Source organism: Channa argus, chromosome 3 (genome assembly GCF_033026475.1).
Source record: "Channa argus isolate prfri chromosome 3, Channa argus male v1.0, whole genome shotgun sequence".
Taxonomy (NCBI): domain Eukaryota; kingdom Metazoa; phylum Chordata; class Actinopteri; order Anabantiformes; family Channidae; genus Channa; species Channa argus.
Window position 1 is genome coordinate 12,007,866 of NC_090199.1, and position 16,573 is coordinate 12,024,438.

General features: G+C 43.5%; 1 protein-coding gene across 6 annotated transcripts in view; it reads left to right on the forward strand.

Moving 5' to 3' along the window:
• bnc2 (basonuclin zinc finger protein 2) overlaps window positions 1–16,573 on the forward strand; it is a 160,375-nt gene that overhangs the window by 94,496 nt on the left and 49,306 nt on the right. The window contains exon 1 of one of the 6 annotated variants that reach the window (XM_067496737.1): window positions 11,182–11,333. The exons of the other annotated variants lie outside the window; for them this stretch is intronic. Coding sequence (XP_067352838.1) covers window positions 11,322–11,333 — 12 coding nt within the window. The 5' untranslated portion in view covers window positions 11,182–11,321. Of the gene's footprint in view, window positions 1–11,181; window positions 11,334–16,573 lie in introns of those variants that run through there. 6 annotated transcript variants of the gene reach the window in all.

A 16,573-nucleotide genomic window follows, 5' to 3' on the forward strand; every position in this document is an offset into this window, starting at 1 on the left:
ATTCACGAGAAAGGCTGTCACTGTGAAAAAACAGTAGGGAGATGTGGCTGTTTAGATCACATTCATCCAGGGCGCAGGAGATGAGGAGGAACGAGTGAGCACAGGGACTGTAAATCTCTCCATCAAATGGGGAAAAGGTTGATAATGACTTGCCGGAGATTGGGATCTCCGGCATATATATATAAGCATGCATATATATATATATATATATATATATATATATATATATATATATATATATATATACACCGCTATTATGTGTATATATATGTGTGTGTTCTTTGTTTCCAACCCTTATCTGGAGCATTTGTTTGACTGCTCATTGGTAAATCGACTGCTGAACATTTGGATGTGATCAAGCTTTCATTTTTCTTTATCAGAAAGCAATGTATTCTGGCTGAGGAGCAGGAGTGTGTTTCTTGTCTTTTACATAGAAACACGAGTAGTCAGCAGTGCTGGGAGAGGCTGTGGCAAAGGTTTTAAGTACTACCTAGACTCTCAGCCAATAAAAACAGGTATCTGCCCGTACAGATGTATTATTTTACTCCTGCAAGGGATTTTTTTCACATAACGCTGAGAAGCCACCCAGCCCTCTTGTTTTCATCTGCAAAGAACAGAACGAACGCAATTTGTTTAAACTTTTGCCACCAGAAAGTAAGAGTACAAGACATTATTTTAAAGAGAAATAACAGAAGAAACCTTGCCATTATTGCAGGAAAAACTGTTTTCTAAAACACTTTATTCCTGAACATTAGGCATTTCTGGCTAAAGTTCAGTACAGTCATCAGATCTCCATGGTTTATTACTTCTCTAAACAAGTCGCATTTATCCCCAGGTTACTGTGTATCCCCTGCTGACTTCAGGGAATTTGATTTTTTAATGAACAGCTCAATATCTAATCCATTAAAGTGGCTGTTTTATTTGATGCATTTTCCCCACAGCCACTGAATCAAGAAAGCAAGGCAGGGAACGAGGGGAGATGGCCCTGTTGATGGACATGCAGTTGCACACACAAAGTGCATTGAATGTGTGCCTGCATGTGTCCCTCGGAGAGACTCGATGGGCCTTCGGTCGATCGCGGGGCCCTCCACAGGGGCCGAGAGCGGGAGTTTTTTCAGTTTGACGGCTGAGGAACGGCAGCTATAATTGGCCTTGCGTGCACTCTCCCTCATCGTTAGCGGCAGGCTTAACAGTCGGCGTCTGCTTTTCTCTAAGCATCTATCTGGCAGTGAAAAAGCATAAAGAGGGACGTTAGGCTTTGGTGCCACATTAAAAATTTCGCCCATGGCTCCGCTTTGTGTTTGTATGTATCCTCTGCTGCTCTGTAATTAGCATGTCTCTCATTCAGAAGTGCCTCTGTGGTCTTCTCAAATCAACTGTCTGATCTCTGCATAGATCACACTCTCTACACAAACACAGTCACCCTTTCCAGCACACATACAGCGGTAGATAGAAGAGACACAGTTCATCTGCAGATATAACTGAAACATGCATTGCATAATATAAAAAAACAGGGATTCTGATATAGAGTAGGTTGGAAGCCCTGAGACGAAAAAGTATAGAGAAAAGCTGTAGCAAAGTAAAACAGGGGGCCTTGGTGAAATATGAAAGGGTCAGAATAAGGGTGGAAGGGGATCCCTGGCAGGAGCCTGGGGGGGCAGCTGGGGATGTGTCAGGTGCCTGAGCTGTGCTCTGTGCTGGGCAGTGTTGTTGTTACACCGAGGGCAGCGCCACAAGTCCGAAAGTATTGATTTCCCGCCTTGTCGAGAGGCAGAGAACTGTCATGTGGAGAGCACTGACCTTGGTACACACACTAAGACAACTATTCCCCCCGGCCCCCCACGGCACAGAGAGGAGAGGAGAGAGGAGCAGAGGCAAGACACGGCAGCGGCAAGCAACAAACAACAACATGCTACAGAGTCTCCTGTGTGGGGGGGGGGGGAGATTGGGGCTGGAGGAGAAGAAAGAGGAGGTGAGATCGAGAGGAAGAAAAGAGAGGACAGAGGGAGGGAAAGAGAAAAGAAGGAGCAGGAGGAAGGAGAGCGAGAGGAGAGGGGAGTTAAGAGTCAAAGCCAAGGCCAGTTCCCCTGAGTTATCAGTGGGCAGCCCGGTGTCTGGTTATCACGCTGTTTGAAATGACAATGGCTTGACTTGTATTTCCCTCCTGAGACCCAACTCAGATCTATAAGCCGGGGTGGGGAGGGAAGGATGGAGGGAAGGAAGGACGGGAGGGGTGGGTTGGTGGTTAGAGCAGAGAAAAGAAAAAGGCCGGTCAGAAAAAAGATGATGGAAGAGGAGAGAAACGGGGGAAGGTCTGACAAAAAAGAAGAAAAGTGAAGGGGAAACAGTGAAACAGATTGACTCCTTCTGTCTCTGGATCACTGCTGTAGTTGTAGCCTTTGAGATCTACAGAGAGAGACAGAGAGGAAGGAAGAGAAAGGGAGCAGCAGCAACGGCAGCAGCTCAAGTGAAATGTTTTTCATGTGGAAGCTCCATCAGGATTTGACAACAAAAAGGGCTCCCTGTCACCTGCAGCTACACGGCGGGGCTCATCCCCAGTCACTACGGAGCGCTGCATACAGAGACAGACAGAGAAAACACAGCCTACAAAGAGCTTTCTCCGGGTTAGATCAGGGTGACAGACACTTAAGAGACCCAGCTTTAGTCACACATCTCTCCTCTCAGATCAGGGTATTTTGCTAACAAGCTCAGCAGCAGGCACCCTGTCTGAAGCTTATGAATAAAGGCCACTATTTCATGATGAAAAGTTCTGTGTGGAGTTGTAAGGGAATCTATTCACAAAGTGCCTTTTTTCGTTACTCTGAAAGAAGTACTAATGGAATTAGTTGGCTTATTAGTGTTTGACACTGTAAGCTTGGCTATAAGTAAGGAAGTGGGGACTGGATTTAAAGAGCAGTGTTGGTTTTGGTTCTAAATTTACACTCTCCTGACACACATTATTCCCCTTAGCTGCAGTTAGGCCCAGATATGGTAATGCTAATAATATGTGTGCAAGTCAGTTTAAGTGACTCTCTCACCTCAGCTGCCAAGTCTGGGAATCATTCATGAATTGAACCCAGTAGTTACCACCATGTCAATGTTGACTTGTCATGCATGGATGAAGCAGAAATTGTGAAATGGGTGTGGCTTAAAGAAAGCTCAAGTTAAAAAAAAGAACAGATTAGTATAAAGGGTGGAAAAAATGAATTCTTGTTTCCTCCTACGTTTGGTCACAATCCTCTTATTTTGATGTCGCTTGGAGGAAAAGAATAACACACTAAGCACACCTTTGGCCATAACACTGTTAAATAGCCTTGATTCTGGTTTTTGCCTTTGTTACTCTTCCTTAATTTGGTTACATCTAATTGCTAATTACACTTTCTTTCATTATCTCACTGTGTTTAATCCAAGGGCTTTAGCTGTATTATCTTTACTCACCGAAAGAAAGAAAGACAGAGCCTTTGATTGAGATTAACAACATATACTCTCCTTCGCTCTGTGCAAAGACACACATACACATCCATTTGTGCACCTGCACCTACTCCTCAAACTTCACGACTCTGTTTCATCTCTAGTTTTGACTCTTCTTCTCTCTCTGTGTATTCAAGATTCACCTCCTCATGCCCTGAGAACACAGCATCTACAGAGTACAACTCCATGCTTTTCGAGCGGCGTTAAATAACAACACACATTCACACTAATTTATTCATTTACAGACAAATGTGTTCCTCTTCTTGATTCATTTCCCACTCCTTGTCAGCAAAGTGTTAAAAATGAGTGGGCCACGGTTAACATCTTAATCGTTTTCCTCATGTTGATATTCAGCTTCCGTTGGGAGCACAGGGGGAACCTTGCTGCTTTTTACCCCATAACCAAGAGTGCAAGACAAACATTGGCAGTCATATCACCTCCCCAAAAATATACTGGAACAACTGGAAACAAACAAATGAATAAATGTAAGCCTCCACAATTAGCCCTCGCTCTCAGTGGATACATAATGGATCTCGCTGCACAAAGCGATTACATGCCACTTGAGATAATGACAGATTGTGCTAAAAGGAGCTACTTCACCCACTTAGTTAGCTCTCTTTGGGGGTATCACGCTGTTTGTGTCTGTGGTAAAAGGGGCATGCCAATGAGGTCTGTGGGCCCCTCAGCCTCCCCGGGTGCCAGAAGGCACAATGCCAAGTGAATGCCCATCCTGACACATGATAAACTTGGGGACAGGTGACCAAAGTGAAGCAGGACATTTTTTTGCATTCCACACAAGTTTGTGAACAATAACATGGCAGCAAAGGGGCTACATGTCACTTTCACATTCTTTAAATTGAGCAGGAAAATAAATACAGCAGGACTCTCACTGGTGTCAATAGCTATGATGAAACAAAAGAGGACAAAAGTTACACAATTTGTGTCTAGCTCAAAGAGCCTGTCACTGTGCTCATTTCAAAGTCAAATTTGGTGTACTCTCACTAGATATCTAAAATGGTTCGGAGCTGAAATGCCAGCCTATACTCTGCATATTTCATGCCAAGTTGTACTTTTTAAGTTGCACTGATATGAATTGGGGACAGTGAAGACCAAAACGCAGATAACGGAGCTGAAGTTACAGCTAAAAGTCCAAGGTGAATACGATTATTTAGGATCACAATATCAAAATGAATTATATCTGCGGAGTACAGTTGGTTTCCAAGGCCTAATCAGAGGCAGCAAATGATTTAAAATAAAAAATGTTAGGAAGAGAGTGGAGTTTTGTGTGCATTCATCTGAGAATGCAATCACTTCAACAACACAAGTACTGTTTGTTTTGTTTCCATTCTTGTTTGTCTCTGCATTTTTTTTTTTTTTTTTTTGCCCTGGTCTTGTATCTATCCCACATATTCCCTGCTGCCCATGACATACTGGAAATGCCTGGTTAAGTGCTGTTCTGACATTAGCTGAGTGTAGTCACAGCATTTGGCCTGGGGACAAATGCTAGAAAGGCCCTATAAATATGGATGCCACCTACCCCTCCTTTTTCCTCCCACTCTCCCTCAGCTCCCTGATGACTTTGCATGTCTGTGTGTGTTTGTGTCTGGGTGGTGTGGCGTTTGCTCTGTCACACCACGTCCCCACAGTTTGTTTACTCACACTGACAGAGATACACTCGCTTGCCGTTAGTGCTGACCACCTACGCCTGCTAACCAAGGGCCAGAGAGCTCGCTAATGCTCCAGCTCCTTCTGTAAATAATACATCTGACAATGCCAGCCAGCTAGCTCACGCCACAACCCCAGCTGTCTGAACTATTTCATAGGCTGATGAATCTGTTAGCCTGCACGTCATTCTCAGTTTGCATGTGTGTGTGTGTGTCTGTGTGTGTGTCTGTGTTAGGGAGTGTCATTGTCACCTGCTGTTACATTGCAGAGCATCACACCCAGAGAGCTCAATGCTGCGTGAAAATCCTGTCAGCCAAGCCTGGCGTCTTCCTGTGTGCCCCCCCTACCCCTCTGCCCTTGGCGCTGTGGTGGCCCTGTGGGTGCCCCGTGGCTCCACTGATGCCAGCTCGTGCAGAGCTGCAGGGAGGGTCCCTTTGGGGAGGAAGTGGGCCATTAGTACACTCCTTGCCCCAGTGTTTTACTCCACTTCGGTGCACATCACAGAGAGCCGCCCTCTCACTAACTAGTTAACACACACTAATTAGCCCAGCGACAGGGCCAGTTTCTCCCTGCTTTGGGAGCATATGTGTAGCTTAAGAGCAAAGCTGGCTGGGACATGGCCAGGGATTGATGCCGCTTCATTAAGTTTTCTTTTCCTGTACTTGGTCTAAATAAACGCGGTATGTAGCACAATGTTTTAGACTGGGCTAAAAAATACAAATGTGGGGCGGGAGGACACTTCTGAAGACAACTTCAGAAGTGAAAAGAGTTACAGGGTTCAATCTTGTGTGAAAACAGAGGTAGATTACTGAAAACTACTCGACTTACCTTACCTTCAAGGTTAGTATGGTATGTTGTTTGCCCTCCAACCAACTTGCCTTTCCTGCAATGTCTTTATTTTCTAGAAACAAGAACAGCCACAGCCTTAATGAAACTTAATGATGATAGTCATAACACAACAATAATCCAGTGGTCTGGAAAACTAATCAATGCATCTTTTCTCCTTCCCCTAATGACCTGTGAAAACAAAGCAATAAAAAGCAGCATGTGTTTATTTTGGCCACAGCAACAGGCAGATAAGAGCGGAAGGCTGATTAGCGCAGAGCAAAGCCAAGGCAGTCACAAAGATCAGGACACCGAACAAAGATAATGTCACCAGCTAAGTTGAAGGTGCTTGTGAGTTGTGTCTGTGTGTATTTCACACACTTTCCTCTTGATGAAACATTTGTGGTCTTATTCACTACAATGGATTCATTCCACTATTGTAGACTTGCTATGTGTGTGATAAATAAATTAAAATATCCTGTTAGGTGTCCATACTCTTTATAGTCCAGAAAAAATAAAATAAAATCATCATCCTAGTGTGTGTGAAGAGCAACACATGTTGTTTCACTTGCTTCTGTGTGAAGAGGTGGACTCTGGTATCCCTTGTTTTAGCATTTAGCTTATCTTTTGGTCTATTTAGCTTATCTTGGTTCTTCTGAGACTCTGGCCCTTAACCAAAAATGAGTGACATACTGGATGCAAATGTGGCCCCAATGTGGTGCAGAAGACTCATCTCTTCCTTTTTCAGTTTGAAAAAATGTTAATCATTTTTAAGGAGCTTGTGTTTTTTTACAGTTTCTTCCTAAGATCACGGAAGGTGGTGATGACTTTTAACAAGGAAAAATAACATTATGATTTCAGGATGTGGAAGGAATTTCAAAAAAGTGGAGAAAAGGAAAAAAATAGAGGTTGTCATTTGTGAAAGCACGTGCACTTTCATTTTTCCAGTTTTGTGTGAGCACAAATATAATTTTTCTACTTTAGCACATTATCTGCATCTAACAAATGACACAAGGAAATACTCAATATACAATTTACCACAGTGGAAATCATGATACGGTCATGTGTTACACAAACACACAGTGGAAAAGAACATTGTCCTCTAGGGTCCACACCAGATATATAGTCATGCATATGATATTAGGACACAGATTTCCAGAATTTCTCAGAATGAAAGTGACTGAAGTCCCTCAATAAATGTATTTCTTATTCCCTTGTCAGATCTTATGAATACCTAAACATACAACACACTTCATATGACAACATGGGAAGTCAGCGTCTGGTGGATTACATAAAATGATAGGGCGGTGTGTCTTTTTTGCCTGCTAACTTGAGAGCCTGGTGTCCTGATTAAAAATTTCAGCTCCACTGCCTTTCTAATTAATTAGCAAGGCCACTCAGAGGAGCGCTGTGGACCAATTAGTCTCTTGCAAGCCGATGATGCCTATCGCTAGAGCATCACCGTACAGCTGTCGCTCCCTGCTCCGAGGACGGCTGGGGATGGACCCTCAGGTCCTCACACAGGTTCAAACAACAGCGTACGTGCATGCACACTGCATCAGATGCATGCATAAGCAGAGCATGTCGATAATAATAATAAAAAGCAGTATTAAAAAAAGAGCTATACACAACATGCACACTATAGAAACGCCCCTTTTTAATATGTAAATATCTGAGCCTGATGTTATTTGTTGGTGTTGTTCATACAACATATTTACAGCATTGCTTTCAGATATACTTGATTTTGATGCTACTCGGCTATTACTATTTTTACAATTAAAAATGCATAAAAATTCAAATTAAAACTAAATCAGATGATGTAAGATGGACCGATTTCTGTTTTTAGGTTTGTTGGAGAATTCATCCTGCATGCTGACCACAGGGCTGGGTGGGGAGAGGTTGGGGCGGGGGGGGGTGGGGGGGGGGGGGTCTGCATTTCTTTGCAGGGGTGGCAGAGTTTGCTGACTTCGTGAGAATGGTCTAGTTATAAGGCCGAGGAAGCTCATTTCCACTTCAAGGGGTCGTCTGAAACATGGCATCAGCAGGCCTCTGTGTAAGCTTTCGCACTCACTCACTTGCATGTGTGTGCATGTGAGCCAATCCATGAGCGTGCACGTACACAGACTCACATCATCTGATCATCTCACGTTTGCAGATACTGATTATGTCTCTGCATTGCCTCCTTTCCCAAAGTCTAATGTTTATTTGTATCAGAGGAAAATGCGCTGATACATTTTTTTCTTCAAGACTGAAAAACAGCCAAAAGCTAAAAAAAAAAAAAACATGTAGAACTTCAAAGGCCCTACAGTGGTAGGCACAGATTAATGAACATCTCACACAAAAAAATGTGCTGGTAATAATGCACATACAAGTAAAATTACAAAGTGGATCGTGGTTTGGTATGTTTGAGCATGAAAAATAACTGTGTGTGTGTGTTTGTTCAGTGCAGACACACACGAATACAAGTCACTTTGCAAGCACAAACAGTCAATACCGCTGTGGCTGATTAGTATGAGAAGTGGGGATGAATATTGGAGGAGGACTCTCAGGAGCCACTCATGAAACATGGAGGGGATGTCAAAGCATTTGTACCCATCTCATTCATTAGATCTATCTCAGGCTAGTGGACGTTCCAAGTGTTTTTGAGTTTGTTCACATTCGCACACATGCAAAGATAAAACACAAAACACACACAGAAAACAACACTTCTGGAAACAGTTGTAGTTATTAGATCAGCGTGTCTGACATTTTGTCGACATAAGTAATTAATTTAGTCTTTCTATTGAGAAAGTCCAAAGAGCCCAATTAACATGGCTAATATTGCTGCATCGTGTAAAAACATCTTTTTTTTAATACAGAGGGAATATTCAAATGACTTGCCTTCATTATTCAAATGTATAAGCAAAGTCATCACTGGGGAAAGAGACAAGAAGGGATTCACACTCGTAGGAGCAAGAAAATGATAGTCAATCCTTTATTTCTGCAAAGCAATCAAATAAACAGCATATGTGCTTTTAATTTACAGTATCTTGTTTTTTCTTTTCTGTGTCATCTGAAACTTGAGGGTTCCTGACATTTATTCCAGTTATTCTCAACGAGGACATTTAAAGGTTTATTTCTGTGTATAATATATTAACTACGATTTGCTTTGGATCTATATTTGAATTAGCCTAGGAGCAGTTTGGTATTTGATTGAAATTACAGAGTAAGTCAAGGCTTTAGAGAAAGAGGATTTTTGAGTTTTACAGTTGGTCTAGTACACATGCTCAGACAGGAAGCCAGGCCAAGACTCGCTCAGTTGCCAAATCCCACGGCTTTGTAAGCAACACGCTGCAGAAACAGAATCAGACAAATAATGTTCTTAATTTAGAGAGTGAAAATGTAAAGGTCAGGAACAAGAGTGAGAGATGTTTTATAGTTTATTTGAATGCGATTTTAAAGATTGCTATTGTGGTGCTGTGTTTTCTATTTTCACGGCTTGTTCGGGTATTTGTTTTCTAGTGAACTCAGAGGGCCCCACCACTGCAAGGCCCAGGCTCTTGGCTCTACTCTCCCACTCGTATAGCTATAACAAAGTCAATATCACAAAGAGGTAACACATGTCGAGGTATGCTTCAGGTCTGCCCTGGTGCTGTGATCCTGGATTGGGACACACACTTAAACACACACACACACACATACATACAGTGTGTAAAATAATGCATGCCTTCAATTGTAGGCTGCCTACCTCTAGAGAAAAATGTATCCTACTTTTTTTTTCATCTTTTTGCAAATTTGTTCTCTGGGTGAAGCTGGTATTTTGGCTTTCACACATGTGAAATTGTTCATGCATGTGTGTAGTGGTGTGTGTGAACTTGTTTTGCTACGTAGTGTTATGTTTGAGTGCAAAGTACTTGTTGGTGTCTGTAAGTTCACATAAATTTTGAGTGTGCTTGTGTGTATGCATGTGTGTGTGAGGGCCAGTTTGTTTTGTTTTTCCCTTACTTCAGCACATCTGAGAGAGCTTTTCTGGAACTCCTGAGCCCTGTCCAAACAAAGATGGCCGAGGGATGGAGGGGAGGTGGATCAGGGTGTGCATGCATGTGTGTGTCTGTGTGTGTATTTGTGATTTTTCAAGTAAGCTGGGACCAGAAGGGCCTTGCAAAAAAGCAGGAGGAGGGATAGAAAACCGAGCCCCTGAGAAAGGCAGCTGGAAACACGGAGACTTGTGGTCTTTCTCCCCCCCACCCCTGAATTCTCCTCCTCCACCTCACCCCCCACCACCATCTCCCTGGTCCAGCTGTACTCAGATGTGTCTGCCTGGTCCCCTCTGAATTCCCCCACTCACCCCTGCGCTTCTAAGCCCAATGCCACTGCCAAGGAGAGAGAGAAAGAGCGAGAGTGTGAAAGAGAGAGAGTTGCAGCTGGTAATACTTACTGGCCATTTCACCGCAGCAAAGGCATGAGATTCATTAGGCCAGGGCCCGCGTGTTTTGTGCTGAGTACCGGCCGTGTTATTGTTAGGATGTGGTAAAATTATAAATATGGAGTAGGGGTGGGGGGACGGGGGGGCAGGAATCTAAGTGGAAGGGGTGGAGAGGCGAAAGTGCGAGGTGGAAGAGGAGAAACATGCCACTCATTAACTCCTCTGCCACAGTCTTGTTTCTCATGATTGGGTGGCAATAAAAAAGTCTGTCACAATTTGTCAAAGTTAATGACTCAATTGCACACCAGCACTCAAGGGCCAGAAGACACGCTAACATATGTTGAATTAGTCAATAGCTTTATAATTGCAGAAAAAAGGATTCCGGCTTTAGCCAAATGAAGCGGACTTAGAGGGTCCTGAGAGGGAATTTGCAATTTGGTCAGGTCGATTGCAGGATGGCTCAGCACTGCTTTCCACACGCAACCTTTCTTTGGCTTTCTCCCCTTCACGACTTTCCTCTCTCCCTCCTGACTGAGCTACTCTGCGTCTTCTTTGTGACCCGGGACTCTGGAACAGTGTCTAGCCTTCACTTCAGCCCCTCTATCTGTGAACTTTGTAAGACTGATAAAGACTGAAATACACAGATGGACTTTACTTTGGTCTGCCGTCTCCCTCTCCCTCTCACTGTCCCATCACACTCACTTGGGAGTCAAGACACTCCTCACTCCTCTGCCTCATTGTGTGTAGCTTTGGGAGTGACACGCTTGTCACTGAAGTAATGTAGTCATTGGTTAAACATTCTGTTGGTCTCTCCCTCCCCTCTTTGTCCGTGTCCCGTTTCTCTGTGTCATTTGCTGAATAAGACTTTAAATACAGATGGAAGCTGCAGTTTTGTTTTGGACTGTTGTTGCTAAAGTGGGAATACCAAACTGAACCAGGAGCAGTCCCTCTCACTATGCTGGCTGAGGTAAAAGATTGCATACATCTATAAAAAAAAAAAACAATCCGGACACAGATTATTATTCATTCTTGTTGCTGTGCCACTTGCTTTTTCATACATGCAACGAATGAAAGTCGATGTTACGCTTCATTGCAAGTAATCCGAATAGCGCAATTTTTCCTGGTTTAGCATAGCTTATACATAGATTTGTATTTCCACAGCTGCTGGGTGTGCAGGCCCAGGTGTTTACAAGTAAACCGCCATGCTGACACACTGTTTGAACAAAACTCGGAGGAAAGAAACAAATATTATTGCCCAGTCGTGTGTCTTGAAAACCAGCCAATCTGTCTACAGTAGTGTTCGGTTTAGTTGGAAATACACATACACATAATTTGGAGATTGCTTACACACAATTAGTGCAGGCTTTTTACATTAGAAAATGGTCAAAGAAAATAAAGAGCTATTGGCAAGATTAAATCTAGGAGCTTTTCCAAGATTTCTCTGGCTGGGAGCTAGTTTGAGTAGGGGAATTCACTGTAAGTGTGGGTGTGTGTGAGTGTGCACATGTTTGCAAAAGTAGGGAATGTGGGAGAGTGTGTGGGCGCTTGTATGTGTGTAGCCCAGGAGGTAGAGTCCCACCCTGTAGACTAGTGTGATGACTAAATGTCAATTTGGGGTAGTCTCAGAAGTGCAAGCCTCTTGTCGTCACGCTGCTGTCAAGTCTGCATCTTGTGTGCTTGTCCCGTCGCCCACGCCAACAAGTGATCACCATGGAGATGTCCCCTCGCAGAGAGGGGTCGTCAAAATGTCTGGGCTCTGACTAATACTTTCTGTTTGTGTTAGGGTGTACATGGGGAGGAAAGTAAAGCACAGGCGATGTTGGTCATCTTCTCTCCCTTTTCTCCATTTCAAACCAAGCCTCCCATCTGCTCCCCACTCCTCGTTTTTTTCTGTCCCTTTTTCTTTTTACTCCCTCTCTCCTTTTTCTTTTCTGCTCTCTCACCTAAACATGTGTCTGGTCGCACTGTGTGGTCATGTCACTCCTTCACGTCTCCAGACAAAAACCCAGAGTGTTGTTGCAGCGCGGGCCGTCACTTAGATATTTGCATTCGGTGGGGGCGATCAGTGGGCCGGCGAGTGCAGGTGTCAAGTCTGACAAGGAGTTTTCCTTATCTGGTGGTTGTCACTCCCTCTGATAGGCTGAAGGTCACAACAGATCTAATATGTATTGATGACAATGGCCTCTTTTCTTTTCTTTCCTTTCCTGACCAGGAAGCATGTTTGTGAAAGATAAAAAACTAAACACCTTGTGGAGTTATTTCTGCCACTTATTTTACTGCTGAAACAATTAGTCCACGACGAACACAGTAATACCAGCATTTGCATCATGGACTCGTCTTGTAAATCATCTGTGCAGCCAAAATAAATATTTGCTGTTTTCAGCCTCTGAAATATGAGAATGTCGTCATATGAGCTTTTGTGTCTGTTATATATCTGCAAATGGGATGCTTTGGACTATGAATCTCAGAGCTGTTGACAAAGAATTATACCTATTAAACGGATTGATTATAATCAACAGACCAGTAAATCAGCTGCATATTTAATGAGCTTATGAAACACTAACACACTTTTCCAGTAGTGTATCGTATAAAATGTGTACATAAAGTTAAAGTTGCATCATCGAGGAGAAAATTGGGAGATCTAGCTTGACATCCTTTGGACATTTTCTCCCCAGCTTTTCTACCTGTTCTCATCAACTTTCCTTTGCCTCCTCCACCTCTGCTGCAACACCTCCTCCCTACTGCTCCTTTACTGTTTCACCTCTCTACCTTTTTGCCAACTTTCCCTTCATTCACTCTTTCTCTCCCTCCATCCTCCTCTGCCTCCCCTAGCACCCTTCTTTGAACTGGGCCTTGTGTCTGTGGACCCTGAGGTCTGTCACTGGGCAGGTGGTTTGATCTCTGGCTGGGGAAATGCTTTGAGGAGAGCTGAGAGAGGCCAGGGGCCTGTACTGGGGGCCTCTGCGTGGACCTGCTGTCTGCACAAAAGATGGGAGAAACTGCTGCTCCCTTGATGCTTAGGTATTTGAACTGACAGTGCAGTCCAGTGGTAACAGTGTGGTATATTTCTACACATATGTAGGCTACACTGAGACACCTCAAACATGGCATAATATAGCAAGGTTGTGGTTCTGGTCCAGTATTGTGATTACATGCTCCCTCTCCCTCTCAGTTTCAGAATATCAAAGCCAGCTGGGTCCTTTATCCGTCCACTTCATAAACAAGCACGAGTGTCCTGAAGTACACGCACAGCTATTTATCATGCGAGTCAGACTGAAAGTTTCGTCACTTTCGGGGTGGTGCTCATGATGGGGAGATTTACTTTCTGTAACTGTGTCAAACCACACACGTGAAGTAAGAATGTTGGAAGCAGAAACATTACTCCATTGTGTGTGTGCTGGGTTCTGGAGTAATCACATGGATGATGTGTGTATGTGAAGTGGTGCAGAGCGTGAGTCATATCTGACATCTGACAAGCACAAATAAAAGTTTCACCTCTGGTGAAACTGAAACTGCACATCAGAAATAGGATCACAGATATCATCACTCACACGATTGTACTGATTGCCCAGTTATGAATTACACATTTACATTTCTGATGAGTGATTGTAATCGCAGACTGACTGTGCTGTAAACTTGCTATTAGCAGAAAGCAGTGTCGCATTTGGCAAATTTATTCACAAAGGTTTGAAGAAAGAATTCCAACTCCGGGATGGACTTTCAGGTAAAACTCTAGAAACTGTAAAGACGGGGATCATAATCTGATCAACGACTTAAAGCAAATCTGACGTTTCACTCGCCCTCGGCCAAATTATGACCCCTTTTCATTCTGTGGGCCAATAGGACCTAACTGTGGATCATCAGGACAGTTTGTTCAGTCAAAGCAGGTGAAAGTAAAGTGCAACAAAGCTGCGAGCTTCTGCCAAACTGCTGAAACTTCTGTTTTTACAGACACAATATGTTCACAGAACCCTGAAGTTCAAATGAATTCAACTGTGAACTAGACTTTGAGTTTATTTACCATACTCATTTCCAAATGTCATTGTCAAATTTGGCCGTTCACAACTCCACAGTATGTATTACTGTTAATTTAAAGTTTTTTTTTTTTTTTATCTGATTTGAGATTCATTCACTAATTGACAATAACAAATAAAACCTGTCAAGTCACAAAGAGGACCTATTGAGAGTGCGTGCAAACAACAGACGTGCTTGATTCCATTTGTTTTACTTAAATAAAGGAGAGAAAAAAGGAAGAAAAGAAGGTCTCCATATGAATCTATGAAAACACATGCTTCTTTTCTCCTTCTGTTATCCACTGGGGACTCACGCCCCATTTGGTTCCCATTAGCATAGCTCTGGTCGCTCTGCCCCATGTCAAAGCCCAGCTGCACAGCTGCACAAAGGACAGGGACCTCTAGTTCTGTGACTGCCAGCTGCTGGGCTCAAAACCAGAACTGACATGGAGGACGGGCTTTTCACTGTAGGGATTTTAGAGGGAACACAAAGGACTTTTGCTTACAGTTTTCCTCTATAGCATGTAAGAGTGTTTTAAAAAAGGTGAATGCACAAGTGATTAATCACTGTTTATTTTTGACCACTTTTTGAGGAAAGAAAGATCTGTTTCAAGTCAAATCCAATGCATAAAAGCAAACAAGCAAAAATTAGCCTTGTCATGAAGTATTTGCTCCCCTGTATTTTGTGGCGTGCTGTGTTTGACGACAAAGGCTGGCTTTATTCAGCGCCTTTTATTTGTCACCTGTTTCCAATATGGACATTTTCAAGTCCCGATGTATCTGACGGAGCCAGGGCCGGCTTTATGACACGCAAAGCTGCTGTGCCTCTTTTCCTACGCACGTTGGCTACACATTTCTGGCAGGAAATTGACAGCATTTCAGCAGCTAACTCATGGATTAGATAATATCTTGTGGGTGGAAGAGAGGACAAGATGCTTCCAGTGTTTTACAGTGACCCTAAGCAGAGACAAATTTAAATCTGAAGCTGCTGTTGCAAAGACGAGGTGCACACATGCACACAGATGCGCATGTACACACAGGGTTTTCATTTAAATCGCAGCTTTGGTTAGCTCACCAAACAAGAAATGTGGTCTGTGGCTGCGTGTTGAACATGGTAAAGGTTTCAATTAAAGTAGGACGAACAATACCCTCCCCGCATCCAGCTGTCTTGGGTGGAATACAGATGCTGAAAGGAACTAGGCAACTGGTGCTTTAGCTGGGTTTTCCGTGGCACATATTCTATAGTTACAACATAAACCTTAAAATATTACAGGGTAGTAAGACATTTGTACAGGATATTAGTTCAGGATCACTATCAGTTATGTGGTTTCATAAACCTGCAAAGACCAATTCAGTGTCTCTGTTGACCTCTACATACACTTGGTTTAGGGTTGGACTGAGCTGCACGTATCAGTGCTGAATTGGGGCCATTTAGCCGTTCCTTCCCGGTCTGTTTGAAATCCACTTGGAAGTGACTGCTAAAGTCCAGACTGAAACCATCTTGTTTTGCAGCCCCTCTTTCCTGCAGTTCTTCAGTCCATATGTCCCACTAACAGTCTTTTAATTGAGAGTCCTCCCCAGTCTGATGTTGGCCATTTCTGACTGTCAGTGTTTATACAATTGGGCTGGGACAGGGACTGCGAGCCAAGCAAAACATCCATGAAACATCAAGCCTCCAGCTAAACAAAACACAGCAGTGACAGACACACACACACACACACACACACACTTGAGCCTGATAAGGGCTGAAAATGATGCTTTCTGAACACAGCTATGTTCACTTGTTGACCACAACAGCAACACAGCAGCTGTGAGACAGTGCTGACTGCTGTCTGGGGCTAATTGATACAGCACTGTTGGATTTTCTTCATTTGATAACAGTTTTTACTTTGTAGCTGCTCATTTTTCTCGTGATTTACAAAGTCACACACACCCCTCTGTTCTCTTCCTCACCATCTTATTCTTTAGTTAAGAGCCAAAGAGGAAACCCTGGCGAGACGCTAGCACAGTGTCTGATGCAGCGTATCTGGAAGGGCCTCAGATAACAGCCTCCTCCCCCCGGCCTGCTGTGACAAATATGTGTGAGTGTAGCACTGGGCCCTGGGCCCAGATTTGTTCCTTTACCAAGTTCAAGCCAGATGCAAGTGAGACAATGGCCAAATGCAGTCCAAATCCACGCTGGCCACAGACGCAG